General features: G+C 56.5%; 1 protein-coding gene across 4 annotated transcripts in view; it reads left to right on the forward strand.

Moving 5' to 3' along the window:
- Positions 1 to 22,788, forward strand: part of LOC122204761 (DAB2 interacting protein) — a 121,521-nt gene that overhangs the window by 25,961 nt on the left and 72,772 nt on the right. For 3 of the 4 annotated variants that reach the window (XM_042912416.1, XM_042912413.1, XM_042912415.1), the window contains exon 3: positions 14,150 to 14,301. In XM_042912416.1, the coding sequence (XP_042768350.1) occupies positions 14,150 to 14,301 (152 nt within the window). Of the gene's footprint in view, positions 1 to 12,363; positions 12,382 to 14,149; positions 14,302 to 22,788 lie in introns of those variants that run through there. The other variant, XM_042912417.1, reaches the window with a different exon arrangement.

Raw genomic sequence — 22,788 nt, forward strand, 5'->3', positions numbered from 1 at the left:
CCCGTCTCTGGCCCTCAGCTCTCAGGCTCCACCGAGATGTCGAGGCCGAGATTCAAACCCAGATCTGTTTTCTCTGCATCAGTAGGGAATCCTGGAAGGAAGAGAGGGAAGGCAGGCAGCAAGCCGGGGCCCCGTATCTGCACACGCTGTCAGACGGGGTCTGGGGGCTCTGCCTGGGCCCATCTCCCTTCCCAAAGCCCAGGGATCCTTAGCACAGCAGCATGCCGCCCCTTCTCACCTGCCACTCCATGTTAGGAATTCGTGGTTTGATTTGGGGGGAAGGTGATGGTGACTGTTACCTGTCTCCCCACGGGTCCCCTCAGCCCGCCACCTTCCCCAGACCCAACCTCCCCTTGGTGTAGGCTGGGTCCTTCCTGTCTGCCCCCCACCCCCTCCCATCGACCTTGAGGAGGGCTGGCAGGGCTGGGGTGTGGGAGGCGGCAGAGACTCTGGGAAACTTGACAGCCAATTGATTCCTCTTCGGGAAGTTGAAAGTGGAGAATCGTGTTTGAAGGTTTAGCTGAAATTAGGTCTCAGGGCTATTTTTTGCAAGATGGAGAAGGAGAAGTGTCAGGGAGGGGAAGGCCCAGGGGGGTGGCGGAAGCTGCAGATAAACTCAGTCGCGGGTTGATTGCAGATGCTTCTGGAAGGGGGTCTTAGTTCCTTTCAATCACCTACTTCTGCTGGATGCTCATTTGTGCGCACCCTGGGTGGTGGGATGGAGGTGCGGCCGGGGTGCTGTGGGAACGCAGAACACGGGGCAGTTACCATCGGCTGATAACGGTAGGCAAGAAATCCTGGAGGAGGATCTTTGGGGCTGAGCTTTGAGGGATGTGTAGGAGTTTGTCAGGAACAAAGGGAGAAGAGTATTCCAGCTGGGGGAGACGTACGTGAAATGGAACAAGCCAACGGCCCTGTGTGATTAGAGTGTTGGGTGAGTTGGAGACATAAAGGAGGGGGCACGGGAGAGGAAAGTGAGTGGGTGGAGGCTTTGGACTTGCCCCTGTGGGGCACAGGAGCCACAGGCGATGCTGGGTAGGAGTGGAGCCAGCAGATCTCTGGGATGCGGACTTCCAGCTCCACACGCCTCTCCCCACTCCTGCAGCTTTCCCCTGCGCCCTTTTCGTGACTCAGCTGTCTTTTCCCATCACACACATAGTGCCAGGCACGTGGACATAAACACACAGGCCTGTGAGGGGGACCCCTTCGACACCACCGTGGAAGGCCGTTGGAAGCGATCACGAACGCTTCCCCGTACAGAGGAAGGCCTGGAGCTCAGAGAGGGGAGGGTCCTTTCCCAAAGTCACACAGCCTATCTGGAACGGGGCCTGGAATCGAGCCCAGGTGTCCCTGTGTCCGTGCCCCCCTTCGGGGCTGCTCACGCCTTGCCGCTTCCAGCCCTCTCTTCCCTGCAGTTGAGTCCTTCTGCCCACCTCCATCAGGCTTCCTGGGAAGAGAGGCTTAAGGAAATGGGCATTTGTGGGTCTGAAGGTCCCCAGAGGCCTCCGATGGCTCCTGCCCACTCGTCACACACTGCCACCTCCTGGTCTGCCTCTCTTCCTCCATTCGTGCCCCTTCTCAGCTGGGGCGACTCGAGTGAGGCATCGGGGTGGTGGACGGAAAAGCTGGTCAGGCTCACAGACCAGATGAGCCACCTCTGTCACTGCACAGGTGGCGAAACTAAGGCCCAGAGAGGGGAGGCTTGCCTGGAATACTTGTTGGGGCTCCCTCCGCCACCCCAGGCTGCTTTGGGCCCATCTGTGTCTGTGGCCCCCAAACCGGTGTGGGGATGTCAGCCGTGCGGCCGTGGTTGGGTGTGACTGAGCAGTAGGGCCGGGCCCTGGATCGGGGTCCCACAGATGGGTGCCCCGGGCCCCTCCTCGCAATACCCTGCTCAGTGGAGGCCTGTGAGCTGGAGTCTTCCGGCCCGGTGGGTGGCAAGTGTTCTGCGGATGAGAGGGTGGTGGACAGAGGCTAATTGTTATTAAACTGTTCAAACCCAAAAGGGAAATTACTATCATTTTGGTCTGTGTCCACCTTCTGCAGGGAGAAGCTCCTTTCCTGCAGCGGGAATCGAGGAGACGGGAATGTTATCACAGGGCCACCCGGGGGCGAGAGCTGGCCAGGGCAGCCAGGGTGGGCCAGGACGCTCTTTGGGGCAGAGATATGGGGTGAGGGGCTATTTGGAGCCTCCTGAACCTGAGGTCAGGCCGGGGAGTGACGGCGGGCTGTGGTATTTGGTGCTGTTGGAGAGCTGCCTGCCTCATTAATAAATGATGGTATCATCGCGGGTCTCTGAGCCTCTCTTTCCCCATCTGTAGATGGGCACAGGAGCCCCTCACTCACAGAGTGGCTGTGAGGGCCCAGTGTCTGGCCTTCAGCCAACGTTCATCCTCTGTTCCCTCTTCTGGTGGGTGGGGCTCACTCCTTCCAGACACCTTCCCCCAGAGTCCCAGGTAATCAGACAGACCCCGTCCCTTCTGTACCCATTATCTGCGGCCCCAGAGCAACATTGCCTTTGGTGGAGCTTCTAGGGCTCAGCCCCGGCACCAGGAGGTGGAGGTGGGCAAAGTGATACCCAAGGGACCAGAGACAAAGTTCCCAGGTGGTAAGTACAGATGGAGGGAGCTGGAGACGTCTGCGCAGGGCCGTTTCCTGCCAGTTGGGGGCAGCAGAGGGCAGCGAGTGGACGCCTGGGCAGCCGCTCCCAGAGGAGAATGGAAGTCCCTGGGGTTTGTGTGACCCTCCCCCCCCAGGGCCACAGGGGCCCGGCTGAGCTAAACGAGCTCACCACTGGGTGGAGGAAACAACTCAAATCGAGGAGCACCTCTGGGCAGCTGGGTCTGGCCCTGGTGGCTGAGCTGACTGGGCCCGGGGTGGCCAGAGACCTGGGGGACCCCTGAGAGAGGGCCCAAATTAGAGACACTGGAATGGGGCAAGGCCTGGGGCCAAGGCCGCTTTCCAGCAGGAGAGGCACAGGCTGAGGCCGACCAGCCTGAGGGCCGCCAGGCAGCATCGGGGCACTGCCGCCATTGTCAGGCTGGCTAACAGACACTCTCGTGGTCATCCTTTGATGGCTTGCAGGTGTCTTGGTCCACCCCCACCAGTACTTCGAAAGGGAGCAAGGCAGGTGTTCTGGCAGAGGTGGGGTGGTTGTCAGAACTGGGGCCGAAAGTCCTGCCGACGTGGGTTCAGATCCCAGCTCTGCCAGCCCCTTGCTGTTGGAACGGTGTTGAAGTTCTTGCAGAGCCTGGCCCACAGCACCAGCCCAGCCTCTGCCAACCAGTCGTGTTCTTTCCATTTTATAGATGAGAATGCTGAGGCCCAGAGAGGGAAGGCGAATTGTCCCAGGTCACACAGCCAACTGCAGACAGAGCTGGCATCTGAACCTGGGCTTCCCCATTTCCCTGCTTCGTCCTGCCTCGTCCCTACCTCCAGCTGGCCTGGTCCCCAAGGGTCAAAAGGTGTCTGTTCAGGGCAGAAAGGAACGGCTCCCCTCGTCTTACCCCACCCTGTGGCCTCTGCAGGCCCTCTTCTGGGTGGGGGGGCGGGGCTCAGATGCCTTCACTTCCCCACGTGGGAAAACAAAGCAATTGTCTCTGTCACATCAAGTGGCATTTGGGTTGGATTACAGACATAATTATATCTGAGTCTTCAGGTGGGAATTGTTTCTAAAGCCAGGAGGCCCTCTTTGGAGGTGGCTGCAATGACATCTGTTTCCGATACAAGGCCTTGCATTGGGATGAGTTACTTTTCCTCTGGAATTGCTTAAAGAATGCCTAAAATAAGCCACGATTGTTACTGCCCTGCTCCAGCACCTTAGACAGCTTCCAGGGGGTGGGATCCAGCTCCCCAGCTGCCACCCCCCAGGCCTGTCCCAGCCTCAGTGCCTTCCTTCGTACAGGCTGGTCCTGTCCACAGGCCCTCTCCATTTCCCTGCCTTGAGAGCTCCTTCCCTCCTCCACACTCCCTCACTCCAGCAGGCATCTCCTCCCCTAGGCTTCAGAGCTCAGTCACAGTCAGACTGTGACTTAACCATCTACCAGACGGTGACTTTCTCAAGGGCAGCGACTGTTTCTGATTTATCTGAACCCTGGGCATTGAGATGGGGCCTCACGTGTGGTGGGCCCCTGGATGGGCTTGTGCAGTGAAGGTGTGTGAGAGAGAATGGATTGGGTGAGTGAGTGCAGGGTGGGGAGGGGGATGAGTAGGGAGCAGAAGTCCCTTCTGAGAGCCCCGCTTGATGTCTCTGGGGCCAGGTGGACACCCATCTTGGGAGGAGAGGCCAGGAGGTCGGGACAAGTCACTCGGACCACCACAGAGCCCTGGCAAGGACACCAGCCCTTGTTGTGAAACTGACCTTGACTCCACTCCATGGGTTCCCATGATCCCTCAGGGGCAGAACTCCCAGGTAAGCCAGGCCTGCAGATGGTAAATCACCCAGGAGGAGAAATAGCCTATAAAATCCTCTCCCCAAACGGTGCATTTTGTATCCTGTAGTGAAAAGGGCTTTAAAAAGCATTGCTCACTCAGGTGGATTTATGAGGGTTCCACCTGCCTCTCACCTCTCCCTCCCACTAATGTTTCTCGTCCCTGGGGCTGTGGCACCCTGGGGTCTTGATGCTTTTTGGTGGCTCTTGGTCCAGGGAGAAAAAGGGTAGCACCTCTTCCCTGCCTTGCTGATGCAGGGTTACTCCAGACCACCTAGGTACCTGGGGCGGGGGGGGGGGGGGGGGGGGGCGCGGGAGGGGCAGGAGGAGAAACCGACTTCCTGGAAGCCCCCTGTGGCCCAGCACAGAGCTGGAGTCCCCACCATTCACACCCTTCCTTCCTGAAAGCTGTGGTCTCCAGAAGATTCCTCCCATTTGTTGTTACCTGCAAATGGGTCACCAGGGAGGGGAAAGATGGCATGCCTACACTGGAAAGGATTTAGACCTCAGCCAGACCAATCCCCTCATTGTAGAGAAAGGGAAAGTGAGTCACAGAGAGGCTAAGGTACTTGCTTAGAGCCTCGCCGTGCGATAATGGAATTATGGAAGAGCTTGGGCTCTGGCACAGGCTATCTGGACTGACCCCAGCTTGGCCGCTTCCTGGCTGTGTGGCTCTGTGAAAGTTGCTTGATCTCGCTGGGCCTCCATTCTGTCATCTGCACGTTGGGTTGTGAGAACGAAACCAGAAAAGTCACGTGAAGCTCTAATACGGCGCCTGAAGCTTGGGGCTGAATAAGTACATCTGGCTTACTCTTATTAGCACGTTGGAACGGTCCTCATTCTTATTAATAGCCAAGCTGGGTTTTTGGACTCAGCTTTCTTGACTCCAAACATGGTTTTCTTGCCATTCTGCCAGGTGGCCTCTGGTAGGGGTGTTCACTCATGCAGGGTGTACAGAGCACAGGACAGGGAATAAGCTCTGAAGTTAGTGAGTCACCCCGGGAAGACTGGCCTGGTGCTGGGACTTCAAGCAGGGCCTGGAGGGGGGAGGGGGGAGAAAGGAAGGGGGAGATCCTGCTGCAGGGGTGAGGCTCCCCGACGGAGCCAGCTTCCCTGCAGCCACGCAGCCCTCGGTGCTGGACTCCCCAGCCCGGGGTCAGGGCTGGCCAAGGGCTTAAGCAGCTGATGAAGTGTTTGTGGCTGTCCAGACCTCTGGGACGGGCTGCTTATGCTAAGGCAAGTGTCGGCTAGCCAGAGGATTTATGGGGCAGTGAGTCACTCCCTGGCTGCTCTGGGTTATCACCTCCCTCCCTGAGATCTCAGAAACGTGTGTGTCATTTCATCAGTGTTCACTGATGCCACTCAGTCCTGGGCCCTGGCACGTATCAGGAGGGCATCTCTGATGTCCCCGTTACCCCCTCCTACTACCTGCACACGCTCATCCTCTTCCCAACTGGGTGCCCCCTTCCTCCTTCCTCCCAGGCTTCCTTAGGGGCCCCCTCGATCCGGGTGTGGTCTGCACTGTTGGGGGAGGGGTCATGCCCCACGTTATCAGCCTGGGCTCAGGTGGCGGGGTGTAACTGGGAGGTCAGAGAGACCTGTGCTCACTCCATGGGCCTCTGAGGCAGCCAGGCTTCGGGCTGTCTTACCTCTGCACCATTGCCCGTGCCAGGATTCTGCCCGGAATGCTCATCTGTGGTTTCCCTGCCCCAGATAAGCTCAGCAAGACCACCCATTGCCTCGCTTTCAGTGTTTCTACTACGCTCTCAAAAGCTGTCTCCTCCGGCAAACCCACCCAGACTGACCACAAGGGAATCCCTTTAAAAACCTCCCAGAGCACGGGCCGTGCCTGGGGGGCTCAGTCAATTAAGCATCGACTCTTAATTTTGGCTCCGGTCATGATCTCACGGTTCGTTAGATCGAGCCTTGCATCGGGCTCTGTGCTGACAGCGCTGAGCCCGCCTGGGGTGCGCTCTCTCCCTCTCTCTCTCTCTCTCTCTCTCTGCCCTCCTCAGTTTGCACACGCCCCTGTGTGTATGTGTGTACGCATGGGCGTTTTCTCTTTCTCTCTCTCTCTCTCAACATAAATAAACATTAAAAAAAAAAAACTTCCCAGAGCATATTCTCAGCCTTTCTCCTTTTTCCTTCATATCGTTAATATTTGTTAATTAGTTCAGGAAGTATTGAGGAATATTTGCCATGTGTCCTGCACTGGGGAGCCAGGCCAGCATGGTCCCCACAGTCCTGTGAGGGAGGCAGGCATGAAATCAATACATGTATAATTACAACGGTGATAAGTCTGCAGGGGGACCTGGCCTACTCGGAGGGCATTTTGTCGGCACCTCAGGACAGACTGTGAGGAGAGACAAAAAGGTGTGCAGGATCCACTGGCCAAGGGGTCTCCATTCTAGGCAGTGGGAACAGCCTATGCCAAGGCCCTGTGGCAGGAGGGGCTGGCGATTCTGAAAGTCCCATTGAAGCCACTGGGGCTGGAGCCCAGGGGATGGATTAAGAAGCGCTTTAAGGGCCTTGCCAAGGGGCTAGGCTTTTATCCCCAAAGCTCTGGGAGCTGCGGAAAGGGGTGGAGCTGGTCAGTGCAGGTATGATCTGCTTTTACAAGGACCCCTCTGGATGCCCTTGGAGAATGGACAGGGGAAGGGAGGCAAGACCGGAGATAGCAAAGTAGCGAGGAGGCTCCTGGAGGTGTCTAGGAAGGGCCAGGTTCACCTCTCCAGCTGCACTGTGGAATCCTTGAGGGCAGAAATCCCATCCCTTCCAGGACTCAGCACATGGGGAGGCTCAGAGAATACACCCTGAATGAGCTGTTGACCAGCAGACTTCCCCACCAAAGGAGATTTGGGTACTACAGTTTGCTTTGATAAACTCCTGCTCTCTCTTTCCTTCCGGCTAATGGCTGGGCTGGCCCTTGGTGGTCAAAGTCCAAGCCATAAAAACGAAGATGATAGTAACTGACATTTCCTGAGTGCCGGGAAAAGGGCTAAATTCTTTACATGTGTGATCTCACTGACTTGTCACAACAACCTGGAGGTGACGACTGTTGTCCTCGTTCTACAGAAACTGAAATGGACTCGGATGGTTAGGTCACTGGCCTAGGGCCCGTAGTCATTAAGTGGTAGAACCCTTTGCTGCCATGCCTCTTGGGGGCGGGGGATAAAAAGTATCTTCCTTTTTCCCAGGGATTCCTAGAGAGTGAGGTAACCCTAGGACCTAGGTGGAGTTTTAGGTGTGATGATGGCAGGAGGAGAAATGTTTGGGGCAGGGATCTCCCAACTCTGGACAGGAGGTGGGGCCCTGAGGCCACATGACTCGGAGAAACCACATGTTCAGGGAGCTGTGAAGGCAAAGTTTCAGGGTGTGAGAGAAGCAAATAGAGATTCTGGTGCAAAGTGAGGTCCTGCCCACAGATCATGGGGATTATGGTAGCAGCAGCATTTTCTCCCCTTTGACCCAAGACCTGGGCTCCTAGCTTTTTGTGGTTGTGAATATGAGTCCATATGAGCTGGTATGTTTGGTCATTCTGTATGTGCCTGGTGACAGCTGAGTATGTATGTATATTTGTGAGTTTGTTCCAGTGTATTTGTATCTCCATTTGCATGATTCATGACCGTATGGGTGTATTTCTCTGTGTGCTGGTCAGTGTGCACGTTTGTTTATGTGTGTGTATCTGTGTGTGGTAGTGATGAGGGGACTTGTATGTTTATGCCTGCATTTCATTGTGGGCACGCACCCCCCCGCCCCACCATGTGTCTTTGAATGCATGCATGTCTTTGAATTTGTGTGCATTTCTGGCTGTGTGTGTTTCTCCATAGAAACATGTTGAAGTGTGGGTTTTTTGGCAATATTTTAATGCAAGAGTGACCCTTCTGTGCCAAAACCCAGCCCCCTGCTGGCTCTCATGGCTCTTGAATAGGTTCTTGTTCTGCGGCCCGAGTAGTCTGGCTGCCTTCTCTGGGTAAGCTGGGGTGTGGAGGTCTTACCCTCAAAGCAGCACTGGCAGGCGACTACAGAGGGTAATGTGGGCATAGGGTGGCCCGTGAGTAGGTGACTACCAGGAAGGCACCAGCTTCATCCCGGCTTAAAATGCCTGTCCTCTTACGGCTGTCACAATGTCGGACATGCCACCATGAGTGAGTCATTCCCCAACTGGGACCCTCTTTGATGGTACATACTTCCCAGGGGAGGAAGCCAGGGAAGCCTGGCAGCTTGCTGAGGGCAGAGCCCCAGGAACAGGGAAGAGGAACGGTGTGTCTGAAGGACTGAGGAAAAGCCAGAGAAGCCTCTGGTCCTGTTAGTGCCAGGCCTGGGGGAGCCCAGCTGTGGAAGGCACAGCTGCTCTGGCTTTAGCTGTTTAGAATCACCAGATATCAGCACTGGAATGGAGCCTGGTGATCACCCAACCCAGCCCTTATAATACAGAAGGGAAGACTGAGGTCTGGAGAGAGGAGATGTGGGGAGCTGGAGAGGTTCTCGAAGGGTGGGGTGCAGGCGTGGCAAAGAGCACTGGGTGAGGAGATAGGACACCTAGGCTCTGCCGTGGTTCTGCTACTGCCTTGCTCAGTGTTTCTGGGAAGTCCTCCTGCCCTCCTGCCTTCTACCATGTGGGCATTGCCCTGGCTGCCTGATCTGGCCCCTCCTCGCGACTCTAGAAGCAGGACGTCTTCCCGGAGCCTAAGGCGTCGAGGCTGCCTGCCAGCCAGTAATGCCCAGCAGATCTCCTCTCCTAGGGTCGAGAGAGGTGGAACTATCTAGATGGGGTCTTCCGCTCCCTTTCCTGTGTCTTTCGGTGTGATTTTGGCATCCGTGCAAAGCTGCAGAAGGATACTGAGAGACACGCCTGTTTAGGCGGCTTCCTTCCCTGAAGGCTCTCTGTGTGGGTGCAGGCCTTGGAGACGGCCACTGGAGGAGGAGCGGGGCCTGGGCCGAGGGAGAGCCCGCCGGGTTCTGCCTCCATCCTGAGCGCTCAGTGGGAGTTAAAGGCAGGTCAGGCCCACCACCGGTCTGTCTGTTAGAAGGGGAAAGGCCCTGAAGACAGGACCGAGGATGCAGGACCAAACAGATGATGGAGCCAGGAGAAGGGACTCCCGCTTGACAAGAGTGCCCGCTGTGTGCCAGACACGGTGCCCGGCGCTTCACACTCAGGGTCCAAGATGGCTCAGAGGACCAGTGGTGGCCTGCCACCTCTGGGTGCCCAAGGGGTGGTGCTGGAGTGCAAACCCGGGGTCCCCTAGGTGCTGCCAAGGGGACTCGTGTGTGAGGCATGTGTGAGGCTGGGCCTGGGCAAGGTGTCCCCTCCCTGAGCCACCAGTCCTCACCCGTGACACTGCTGTGCTCAGGGAGAGAGTGCAGTTCCTTTCTCTCCTCTGGTCTGGCCTGTGGCCCCCGGAGCCTGGGGCTGAGCTGTTTGGCGAGGACGTGCGGGCACATATGTCGAGGGCCCCCATATGTATAGACACCCCCAGCCGCCTAATAGCTCTGCTACTCTTAGCGAGGGGCTTAGCTTCTCTGGGCTTCTTTTTCCCCACCTGAAAACCCAAAACATTCTGAGTTCTGAGGCATCCTCCCCGCATTCCTGATAACAGGCCCATCCCCCCAGGCCTCCTTCCTGGGACTTGGGGGGTGTTCGAAGAGTGCCAGGGGCAGGGACGCTGCAGAACAGGAGCTCCATAACTGGTCATCTCTCCTCATCGGCCCCGCTCGGAATTGACTGAAGTGGGTGAATGAACACATCACGTGTCTGGAATTCCTTGGGGCCCTTGAGAGAGTTTCTCAGAACATCCTGAGGAAGGGATGAGGAGGGCTGGGGCCAGATGTCAGGATGGTGGCACAATGGCTGGATGGGGATGGGGGAGCTGCTGAGAAGCATGTGGAAAAACAGCTACAGGCTGTGTTAGTAGAGGCCGAACACCCCATCTGGGGAGGCAGTGGGTTCCGTCCCCACAGGGCTCACTGGCTGCTCGCCGAGCTTTAGACATCGGTCCCCGGTCTGGGGACCGAGCGGCCCTGCCTGCCCCCGGCTCGCACACTTTGCACATTGAGAGGCTCTGTGAGGTTGCTTTAGAAAACGTGCTTATTTTAAAGCCTTCAACCCGGAGGACGTTCTGTGGCTCCGGGACCATTTTGCAAGCCTGTTCATTCATTCACTAGGCATGACACCAGCCTGTCCCTGCTGCGAGATAGCCTTCAGGCTCCTGGGAGAGCCCGGGGCAGACTCCCGCCTGTGGTGGTCATGTACCTTCTCAGGGCAAAACTTGGTGGCTGGAATACAGCCACATCAGCAATGATAATAATAAAGCCGGCAACTCCCATGTTCAGTGGCTTATTATTTACTATATTACTGGTGATATCTTGCCTCTGGATCCTTCCCACAACCCTCTAAAGTAGGTATCATTAGCCTATTTTACAGATAGGGACACTGAGGCTTGGAGTGGAGCAGGCCAGTAATTTGCCCACAACTTGTCTGAATTAAGATACGAACACAAGTGATGCTGGCCCACGGGTGTGATCAGCAGGGTGGCCTCCTGGGGAGGGTTGGGATAGACAGAGTCAGGCCCTGGAAGGTCCACAGCTTTCTCTCTCCTCACTGCACCCCTTCACCCATTTCACACACTGCTGCTGGGCCTTGCCTGCCATCTTCTGGCCAGGGGGGCTGCGGAGTTGGTCCTGAGCCCTGGTTTGCCTGCCCCCTGCTCCCCATTCTCAGCCACTGGGCTGTCAGGAGGCTCCACCACAGTTCTAGAAAGCAGACCTCAAGAACCCTGTTACAAAGAAGGGACGTGATTTGGCCACTGCCTCTCACTAAGGTTGACTTGGGTTTAGAGTAAGATTTTCTGACTTCTTGAGTTTAGAGCTGCAACCACCTCCAGAAATCACGTCCCTGGACCCGCCCATGAAGGGACAGGAGAAAAGGCTCGTCTCCCTTCATCCGGGGCTGGGTGAGAAGCCGCCCGTGGCCCTCCACCCCATAAAGGAGGTCAGTAAGCAAGCTACGAGGCTGGGCAGAGTAGGGAACTGGAGTCTGGGGTCTTTGATTGACCTTGATATGTGATTTTGGGTAAGTCCCTTCCTGTCTCTGGGGCTCGTCTGCCCTTATATACAGACTTCTGGGCCTGAGTCCCCTTCCAGCTGTGGCTTTCTGGGATGATGAGCCTTCTGCTAAGTCTGTTATATGCAGAGTCCTGAGCTGGGTCCTCTGGGGGATACAAGGTCCTCCAGGGTGGGCACATGTGATGTGGTGTGGGTGGTCATGGTCGGTTTGAGTGGGGAACAGTAGGCTTTAGGGGGGAGGCAGCTGGTCAGAGGAGCATTAAGTGTGGCCTTAGAGGGAGGGGTGAGGCAGAGGAGTGACACTGGCCTCACTCAACCTCCTAGAAGGAAGAAAGCCTTTTTAAAAAAAAAAAAAAAAACAAACAGACTCAGAAATAGGATAAAGCTGTCAGTATAGCTACATAATGAACTACATAAATTGTGAAAAATGCCTCGAGGTTCTTTGTACCACAAGCAGTGTAAAAATTGTGAAATTGTCATCAGTGTAGAAAATGAAAACCAAGAAAAAGTACAAGCCCGTTGAGGCATTGGCTGTGAGAGAAGAACCCATCCAAGTTGGCCTTACCCGGCAGGAGGCCAAGGTTGGGGGTGCCCAGAGCTGATCCAGAATTCCTGCCTCTGTGCTGTGTCCCCTGAGAGCCTCCTGTTCCTTGGCCTGCCACCATTTGTGGTCCCTCTCCATTAGGGATTGCCCTCTGGAGGAGGCTCCCTCCTGCGGCCCCTCACACCTATGAAATATTCGCTGAACTACAGCTGATTAGAGCATCTTGGTGACACTGAGCTGCAGAGTGAGAAGGATTTGGACCCACTGCCTGGAAGGACTGGATGAGGTGGTGTTTCAGCTAGGCCCTGGAGGATGTGCAGAGTTCTGACAAGTGACCACGGGGTAGGTCGTCTTCCTACGGAGGTGAGAGACTGAGGGAGAGGAAAGAAGGGTGGAAGGATAGGAGAAGGGAAAGCCTGAAGAGGGTGGGCAGAGAAGGGGGGCGGTCCTAGTGGAACCCGGCATTAGGCAGGCCCGGAAGCTGTGTGTCCTTGGTCAAGCCATCTTACCTCTCTGAGCAAGGTTTCTTCGTTTGCAGAAAGGGGTAATGTTTCTCTGTCATTTTCTTGTTTGTGTGGGTGACATGAGATGATGTGTACAACTGACGGCTCACTTCATCATGAAGTGATGGGGTGCTGGGGTCATAGGGATGGACAGATCCTGCACGGGGCATGGCTTATAGCAAATGTCCACCCCTCCTCCTGGGCCAGAGAGGGCTGCAAGCCTAGCCTTTGTTGTGTGATGGATGAAATGTGTTGATCACACTGGGTACAACATGGACTTCAAAATGAGTTACTATCCCATTTCCTTCTGTCCTTATATCACCTGGAATTGAGGCTGGGGTGGGTGAGACCCCCAGAACCCCTCTCAATTCTTCCGTCAGGGGATTCCCACCTCCCTTGAGTTTTTTTCTCCCTCTAACCTTCTGTGGTTCCACAGCCTGGATAGCTTGAGCCCCCAAATCTTCCCTCACCTATAAAGGGAGGCCTGGTTCAACCTGGATGTATTGAACTCTGTCCTCCTCCCTGTCTCTTCCGTGGGACCAGGAGCTCCTGGAGTTGGGGATGGGATTAAGCTCTGTCCTCCCAACGCTGCGCAGCCTGGTAGACGGACAAATGAAATGGCCTGAATGGGGGCCCTGGCCTGGGCTTGCCATACTCCTCCTAGGAAGGGACCCCTACCCGCCATGGGTCATGAATGGTGCCCTGCAGCAACTCGTCTAGCAACGGCTGCCCAGCCTTCCCTCTGACGTGGCTGCAAACCTTGAAGCATGCCCTGGGGATACTCAGCAAACCCTTCAGCCTCTGCCCCCTGCCTGAGCTAGGTGCTAGGGACCCAGTCCTTGAGGAGGTTGCCCCTGCTGGAGTGCCCCTGCTGCGGCAACCAAGGTTGCAGGCAAGGGGCTTCACCCCGAGGGTCACTGAAAGTCGCCTGCTGTAGGGAAGGCACCCAGGTTAGGGGGCCAGGTGGCCAGGGTACTATCAGGCACTGGCCCCAGAGGACCGATCACATGCCAGCTCTCAGAACCTTAGTTTTCCTCATCTGTAAGACCTGGGGCTGAGAACCCCCACCTCGCGGGTGGAGGACCGCACGGTGTCAAGCCGGGATGGGGTGCGGGGCGTGGACTCCTCTAGGTGGGTGGGGGCGTGACCTCGTTCTGGGAAGAGGTGAGGGGGCCCGCCGCAGCCCCCCAGGGTCCCCGCCCCTTCGCAGCCCCGCCCCTCGCCTCCGGACCCCCCCCCCCCCACGCCCCGCTCCCGAGGGGGGGGTCGGGGGGGGGGGGGGCTCGGGCGGCCTCGGCCGCGGCCGGCGCGACTCGTCTCGGCGTCGCCATGGCAACAGCGGCTTAGGGGGCGGGGGCGACGTGGCGGGCTGGGCCGGGCGGCGCGGGGTGGGCTGGGCCGCGCTGCGCGGGCCGGGCCGTCGGCGCTCGGTCGGCGGGCGGGCGGCGCGGGCCGCGAGCAGCTGGGGCCGAGCCCGAGCCCGCGCCCGCCCTCGGCCGCGCGGCCGCCCGAGCCAGGGCGCGGGTCCCGCGCGGGTCCCGGGCCCGCCGCCGCCGCCGCCGCGCTAACCCCGCCTCCCCTTCCCCCTCTTGTCGCCCCGCGCGCAGGGCTTCCTCAGCCGCCGCCTCAAGGGCTCCATCAAGCGCACCAAGAGCCAGCCCAAGCTGGACCGCAACCACAGCTTCCGCCACATCCTGCCGGGGTTCCGGAGCGCCGCCGCCGCCACCGCCGCCGCCGCCGCCGCCGCGGACAATGAGAGGTGAGCCCGCCGCCGCCAGCGCCCGGCCCGGCCTCCGCGCGCCGCCGCCCCGGGATGCGCCCCGGAGGGCGCGGGGACAAAGCGAGAGCCGGGGCTGGGGCGCGCTGGAAGCGGGAGGGCACCGCACGCCCGCCCTCCGGCAACTTGTGGGGCCACCTCGGACGGGGGGGTCACGGCGGGAGGACCTTTCTCTCTCCCCGCGGGGTGAGGAGCGGGTGTCCGCGGCCCCGGGCGAGGCCGCGCGGGAAGTGCCCTCGCCGAGAAGTCCTGCCTCGCCTCGCCGAGGTGGGCATTGTTTCCCGGGCGGTGCGGTGCCTGGCGCTGGGGACCGAAGTGGCGCCTCCACCCCCAGGACCCATCCCCCTGCCTCTGGAGCCCCCGGGTGTCCGATACAAAAGGCATTTTCGGCTTGGTTTTGCCGAGACTCAGTGGTGAGGAAAAGGGTGAACATCTGGAGGGGAGGAGCAGGGGGCTGGGCCGCTTAGGGGGCACATCTGCTCTAAGTAGGGCGCGTGCTCCGCTGGGGGCTGGGGTGAGCACAGGGGGCAGTGCCGGGGCTCTGAGCTCAGGGGCATCGCCTGAGGCTAGGGGAGAAGGGCCTCGTCCTCTCCAGCCTGGGCAGCTGCTTCCCTCCCTCACCTCTCCACTCCCAGGGGTGTCTCCTGTTCCCCTGTTTCCTTTTCCTGGGCAAGCCTGGAGCAGGTGTGGAAATTCCAGGGGGAGGTGGCTTGTGGGGCAGAGGAGGAGAGGGAGAAGGTGGTTCAGCCTGTTCCCAGTCACCAGCAACAGAGCAGGCTTCAGCTCGCAAGGGCAAGCCATCCTGTCCGTGTTCGGGGGCACTGGGCAGACACGGTCCCTCGGGGCCCAGGTCCCCCTCCGTGCGGGGTACCAGCCACGGCACCTTTCCACTTGGGCACAGGCACAGTGATGGATTCCGGTGCCAGTTAGAACACGTCCCTGCTCGGCTAGTGGAGGTGAAAGAACAGGCAGGCACCAAGGAGCCTTTTCAGCATTCAGCCCCGACATCTCAGGCCCCTGGCATCTGCCTTCGTAGGGCTGTGCCCCTGTGTATGATTGGCAAGTTGGCACTCCCTGTAGGGGAGGCACAGGTAGAATAAAAATGTCTCTCTCCTTCCCGTTGGCTCCAGCAGGCAGAGGAGTACAAGTTATAGCCCAACTCCTGCCCAAGGTTGAGTGGCTGTTTGACTGACCCCTAGCATCTTCCCGGAGAGTACCCCTCCCACCCCCTGGGAGAATCACTAGACCTTTAATTTCCATCAGCCCAGAGGTGCTCTCCAATGCATCCCCACTGCTGCCTGCAGCTGGTTTCCTGCCCCAGCTGCCAAGCCCAGCCTGAGGCAGGACCCTCAGCCTTTTTCTGATGGCCGTGGTGCCCCAGGGGACCAGGCGTGCCCTGGCAGGAGGAGGCGGCCAGGCCAGAGCTCAGCGCTGGGTGCAGCCACTGCGTCTTTGAAAATCTCGCTTCCCATCTTTGTTATTGTCTGGGCGGCAGGCCACCCGGTTTGCTGCCTTCCTCCCTCCGCCAGCCCCTGCCTCCGGCTTTCTCCCCCGGGAACATGCCCTTCTCTGCGCTTTCCTTGGCGGGGGTCAGGACCCTCTGCACCCGCATGCGGGGGCTTGTGTACGTACCCCGTCTTGTGTGCATGTGTTGGTTGTCTGGGGAGCTGGAGAGCCAGCAGGCGTCCCGGCCTCTGAGTGCGTCTGCCCTCCCGGGAGCAGACAGTGTGCATGCCATGTTTACGTCCCTCCAGCGGGAAGCCTGCACCGAGAAGCCGGCAAGTGCTGGCCGGCAACCCGGCCTCCTGCCTGGAGGTCGGGGCCTGGCCCGGGTGACCTCGAGCAGCTCCTGCCCATCTTGGTCTCAGGTCGGGTCAGCCTTGCCACATGTCTGAGGGGCAAGGAGTGGGGGGTGTCGGGAGTGAAACTATAAGCCCGTTTCTAGAAACGGTGTGAACAGTAGCAGTTGGAGCAGAACGTCACTGGCATTGGGGTGGAATTGTCTTATTAATTTTCTAAAAACAAAATCTGGCTTGGTGGCTTCTCTGGCACAGGAGAGGAGCCCAGATATCTCACGGACGGGCAGAGAGACTGAGTTTGAAATCCCTCGACCCAGCCTTGGAGCTGAAATAGGCTCTGTCAGGACTGGGATCTCCTGTTCGCTGCTTTGCTTAGAAATAACAGCTGTATCAGCTGCTCCGGGGATGGATGGGCAGATGTTTCTCTGGGGCAGGTACTTCTCTGGGGGCAGTCCCTGGAGTCGTCCTGTTTAGAGTTGACTGAGTAAAACCACCTCTGGTGACCCACCCGCCCCCCCCCCCCCCCAAAAAAAAAAGACCGTTCATGGTCAAACCTGGGTGAATGGAGAGGAGCCTCCCTCTTCTCCGATGTGGTGTGGTTGTGCTCTTGAAGGCTGGGAGGACAGAATGGGCTACCTTTGGCTTGGCTTAACGGTGAAGAGAGGGGTGTGGATCCTGGCTCCATGGGACCCCCATGGGGGTAAGTGCAGGCTGGGTGAGGGGATAGGAACGGGAAGGAGGGTGGGAGCTTCTAAGGTGGCGAGTGGGAGCCCTGGTCCCCATGGCTTCCCCTTTCGATAAACAGCACAGGGCACTCTGGGGCGGCCACTTGGGTTCAGACTTTGGATAACGCTGTCTGCTTCAGGGATGCTAAAGTGGCTTTGTTGCACGCTGTCTGCCTGTGTTCTGCAAACTGCTGTGTTGTGGAGGTTATTTTTTGGGCTGGAATTCTCTCATCTGGAGGCTGGAAACCAGTTGGTTCTGTGCTAGGATCTTTGGCTCCCTGGGAAAGGAGTCTGGCTCAGGGGTGGGGACACTGAGCCAGGCTGGTTGGGGGAGAGGGCTGATGTCTGGTCGTGAGGCTGGAGTCAGGCCAGCCAGGGCTTGGTGGGCACAGCTGGGCTCTGGGGGTCTCAAGAGCCACAGGACAGTTTGAGCCTTTATCCTTATTTTCCTGAGATGGTTTAGGGGAGGTTTCTAGCTGGTCTCCCAAATCTCTGGCGCCCTTAGACACTCATTTCTTCTTCGGAGGTTTTCGAAGTGTGCACCAAGGATAGGTGATCATTTCTCCTGGATAACAGAAATGAATGCTGCTCAGGGATTTTCCAGGTGAAAGGTGTGCTGGCAGAAGCATTTTTGTTTTGCAGGCTGGAAATGTTGCCGCTTCATTTACAAGGCTGTTTTAATGTTGGTAAAAGCCATCTAGGATGTGGTGTTTCTGTCTTCCCAGAAGATAATTTCCAAGTCACTCATTTATTAATGTTCCTGAGTAGCTAGGAGGGTCAGCTGGCAATATTGCAATTTCTCCCTGCCGCTGTTTCTGGGTGACTCTGGCCCCACACAGGCTCTGAGAGTGTGCCCCCTCTGGCTCCCAACCTGTCCCCCTACCCCTGTAGTTACTCTGAAGTGGCTGTCCCCACGCCCCTTCCCATTCTTCCCAGTTGGCCCGGTGCAGAGCTGGTCATGTAAATGTGGGCAAGCCAGGTGCAGGTATGCGAGGCTGCTGTGTGCAGAGTTGGAGATTGATGACCCCTTCTCAGGAATGTTGCCTGGAGTTCCCACACCTGAAAGTTACCAATGGTGGGATTCTAGGCAGGGTAAGGCTAGCGAGCGAGATACTTGGATATGGGGGTGGGGGCTTTCAAGAACCCGCAACTGGCTCTAAGTAGGCAGGAAACAGTTCCGCCCCTTTGGGTAAGGCAGCTCTTGGAGAGGGGAGAGGAAGCTTAATGAGAAATGGGATCTGTTTCCCTGCGTTAGTTGTTGACAGTAGGTGCAGGAGGGGCTGGGCATCAAGGCTTGGCCTTTCTTGCCTCCCTCCCTCCCCTACCATAGACAGGGAGTGCCTGGTCCTCTGCCTTCCCTTGGGTGACGTCGAGATGATTGTGCAGTTTAGACAGTTTCCGGGAATAATGGGAAGTATGTGATCTTTGGCTTTGAGGCCAGGCGTTCTTGGGGCAAATCACATAACCTTCCTGAGCCTCAGTTTGCACATCTGCAGAATGGGCCTCACGATGATAGTGTCGTTGGATACATTAATGTTAATATATCCAGCACGTGTTTAATAGAAAGTGTCCTGTTCAGTGCTGTTTCCTTAGCAACTAACACCAGGTCTTGCACATTTCTTAAATGTTTCTAAAATTTTATTAAATACATAATAACATGCGAAAGAGGCGAGACTAGCATGTTGTAGGTTTTCAGTAAGGAGTAGTTAACATTGGTGGGGGGAAAGTTACCTCATTTTGTTAAGCCTCATTTTCTCATCTACAACGTGGGAATAATAACTAGCAATCATGCTGTGCTCTGAGGTTCAAGAGAGATATTGGATGTTGCTGCCCCTTGAAAGGTAAAAAGGGCTGTACAGAGAATCGTTATTACCTTGAATGCAAGAAATAGCCAGGCAGAGTAACCCTTGTTCCTGTCTATACCAGGGAAAGCAAACTTCTCCTATATGTGTTTTAAAAGTCTGTTTTAAAAGTCCATTGTTCCATTTTATGTTTGCCGTGTACTTGTTTTTAATTATTTAAGTGTTTAGGTAATGTCTAGTATTTCTTTATCCAAAACGATGCTGTTATTTAAATCCTTGAATATTTCTCTTTGTTCACATCTCTGATTGTTCCTATAGGATAAAGTCTTAGAAATGGAATTACTAGGTCAAAGACTATTAACAGTTTGAGGCTTTTGCTAAAAATGTCCCCCCACTGAAAAGCCTATAGTAATTTACACTCCCCCAGTGATTTTTGAGATTCCCCACCTGTTTCCTGACACCCTCAAACACATTGGGTGCCATCATTAAAACAATCTTTGTCACTCAAATGGGCAGAAAAATGGCATTTCTTTGTTACTTGCATTTCTTTGCTTGTTAGGGATTGAATATTGTTTTCCTGAGTTTAATGGCCAGTAGTGCTGCTGCTTCTGAGCCTTGTCTCATCCTGTCCTTTGCCTTCCGAACGTTCTGACAGGCCCCTTGCAGGATTCTTGGTTGCCCTTTTGGCTCCCCTCGGCTCTGAGAGGCCCCATGTAGGTGGATCTTTGTTAAATGGGCTTCTGCTTTCCAAGAAATATGGCAGGCAATTCATTAATTACCTGCAAGGAAGGCTCACCCAGCTCTCCTCTCCCTTCTCCTTCCCTCCCCTCCAGAAGGGAATCAGACTTAATTCTTAATCCGATAATTATCATAAGGTGGCGTGGCATTTACACAGCACTTTGAGAGGTCTTCTGCCCTGCAAGGTAGGTGTGCGGTGAGAGCGCTGTCAGATTCACGGAAACTGAGGCACGCATTCAAAGGCACAGAGGTGGGACCATCACAGAAGCCAGCCTGGTGACAAGGTCCCATCCTGCCTGCAACATTGTACTTGGAGCTTCATGGGCACCTTTGGCTGGGGCGGGGGTTGGGCGGGGGGGGTGGCAGGGCTGACCAAGGCCCCGCACATAAGCGCATGATTCTGAGCCTCATCTCCAGAGAGGGAGGGGAAAGCCATAGAACACGACCTGGACGTAGGGAAGAACCAATTTATTTTTTGCTTTCTCATTTTTATCGCCCTCCTTTTAGATCTGTGGCTCCCTCGTGTATCTTCCAGAGATCCGAGCCGGGCAATATTTTTAGGAACAGTGGAAATTAGCTGGTGAGAATGTGATCATCCCAGGCTGGGGTTTCAAAGGCTGGAGAAGCCTTTCTTTGTACAAGCATGTAGGCCTGTGTACATCTGTGCGTGCGTGTTTTTGTACGTCTTGCAGGTACACACCTGCCCTCGTGAAGGTGTGTGTGGGTTGTATGTGAATGTCCTTGCACACGTCTGCATTTGAAATGACTAGTCACATGTAAAGCATTTGGAACAGTCCCTGGCACTTCGTATTAGGTTGGACCATATGAAGTGGCCGTTTTTGTAGGTCGAATATGGGCATACGACGGTTCACTCTAATAAGTGCTCACTGAGCATTGACTGCTATCGTTGCTGTCCGTTTTCTTACGTGTGCATGTCTACCGCTGTGTGCACGTGAGTTTGTATATACCGTGTCACGCTGTGTGTATAGTGTGTTGTATGTTTGAGCTCTCACGTGTGCAAATCTGTGTGCAGTTTCTGTCTGGGTGTGTGGCCAGTGACCTGGTCACTTTTGTGAACCAACTGCCCAACTGCTTGGAGAGAGCCTCAGGGCTCAGCATATACCTGGCTGCAGGACAGCTGTCCCCTTAATCTCCTTGTGCCTTTAGGTGCCAGCAGAGTCCAGGCCTGGGGTGCCATGGGGGCCTGTGGCATTCTCATTCTCCACAAGTAACCCTGCCCATTTCCAGGCCCCCACGTCTGAGGATATGCAGATTGACTCTTTAATGGAATTCCTTTGCAAAATACTACTTGAACCAGAAAGTTAATTACCAGGCTTTAATTAATGGCTATTTTAGAAGGCCACAGAAGAGAGCTGGAGATCATAGGGAGACTGGAAAGGCAAGAAGGAAAACATTCAGTGCCCCTGGCTGGCTTTGGTGACTCCTTCCCAGGTAGAAGGGCACACTTTGCCTTTTCCCTGCTGTGACCTGCCAGCCCACCCCACTGTGGGGACTGGCTGCGGGTGAGTGAAGGGGTGCCCCTGTATGAAGAGATGGTCTTCTGGCCATCAGGCCGTCCATCTGTGAGGAGTGGCCTGGGCCTCATTCCCGGCCTGGGGGTGGGGTGTTGTGAGTAGCTGTGCAGGGCCAGCCACCCCAAGCCCCAGCCCTCTGAAACCTCTGCACAGCCAGGTAACATTGCCCAGGCCTGAGCCATGGGAGGGACGCTCACTGGCCAGTCTGCCTTGAAGAGTAACCTCTTCCCTACTTCTCCAGGGCCTTTGGGCTGCTCCCTGCAGCCCTCCACCCCCACCCCTTCCAAGAGCCTAAGAGCCTGAGGCAGCTTCCTACAGGGCCCAGTCTCTCCCTGGGCCAGCTGCCTCCTCTCTCTGCCCCCCCCCCTCCTGCTCACCGGTGCAGGTGGGGGGAGTCCCCTGTGATCCAGCCCACCCACCCACCTCCCAGGACCAGCTGAAAGCTCAGAGGAGATTATTGTGATTATTGTGAAGGAAAGGATGTGGGAGATCCCCCTCCCAGCTGGGAGTGCCGGGAAGGGTGGCCTGTGTTAGCTTCCCCTCCTGAGGCAGAGGGAATCTCTGTCCTCTGTGGGTACGTGTGGGTGTGAGCTTGTGGGTGGACGCATAGTGTCTCGCACATACCACAGGGCACAGCCTTGGCTGCCTGCCGTGTCTTGTCTGTAGGCCACCCCACATGCCACACCTGGGCATGCACACATAAGAACTTCTCCTGGCATTTGGAAAGCCACCAGTTGTGCACCAGAGGTCCCCTCTGAGTAGACCAGAGGAAGGAGAGGGAGGCAGGATGGCATGGGGTTATGTTTTTTGGGAAAAAATCTCCCCGGGTGCTGTGTGTCTGTCCAGTGAATATTGTATAAGCTTCGGTTGTCTAAGAGGGGAGGGGCCAGAGGGAGCCTCAAAGCCCTGCCCTGTAAAGGTTCTCCCAAAGGCAGCCTGAGCACGGCTTTGCCTCCTCCGCCCCCTTGTACCTTGGCTGCCAGGGGCCAGCCTGGAGCGGACGGAGTGCAGGAGTTATGGGAACTTGGCTCCCAGGCCTGGCTCCATTGCTAACTCAGTGTGATCAGCCTCAGAAAAGCCACTGGAGCCCCCTCAGCCTGTCTTTCCATCTCTCATGCGGGGCTCGTAGGACAGGAATTGGCCGAGATAGGTGGGTTTCACATTTCTCTGCATCAGATGCCTTGTGAGGTTAGTTATTCCTTGTCATGATGACTCCCCCTCCTCCCTTTTCTGGTGGGCAGTCCCCGTCAGGGAGCTGAGGGGCTCTTCTCTGGCTCCTGTCCTCGCTGGCTCTGGCCACCTCCCAGTTAACCCTGCACTGTCACCTGCCTGTTGCCCTGACCTTTCCCACACCCTCAAGGCCCTTGTTTGCAGGCCTGGCTTAATTGAAAAGAGCACATTGGGCAAAGATATAGATGCCACCCCAGCAGCACAGGCCCTAATTTGATGCGACGTTGTCGTGGGGAGTTTTCATACCGAGGGCAGTGAATTAGTGCTGCGGCTCCCTGTGCCCACCGACTAAGGGGAAGTTAATTTCATGCCCTGTCTTTTTGACATTTGTAATCAAAGCTTTATATTGCAGCTGCAGACTGTTAGCACGTGGAGGATGTATGAGCCTCAATTATTGTTTCTGGCTAGGGAGGAGATTGATTAACAGATTGTTCACGGCCCCACCCCTCTACTCCTTATTCCCCTGCCTGCCTCCTTCCTTCTTTTGCAGCTTCCCCAGATTTCATCAGGGAACTCAGCCCCAGAATGAGCTCTGATCGAAACCCTGCTTGTGTCTTAGAAGCTGGGGGCTTGGCCCCTGAGCTGGACCCACCCTGGGGAGGACACAAATGAAGAGGAATTGTCTGGGACCCCTGATAAA

The sequence above is a fragment of the Panthera leo genome, chromosome D4, assembly GCF_018350215.1.
Source record: "Panthera leo isolate Ple1 chromosome D4, P.leo_Ple1_pat1.1, whole genome shotgun sequence".
Lineage (NCBI taxonomy): Eukaryota > Metazoa > Chordata > Mammalia > Carnivora > Felidae > Panthera > Panthera leo.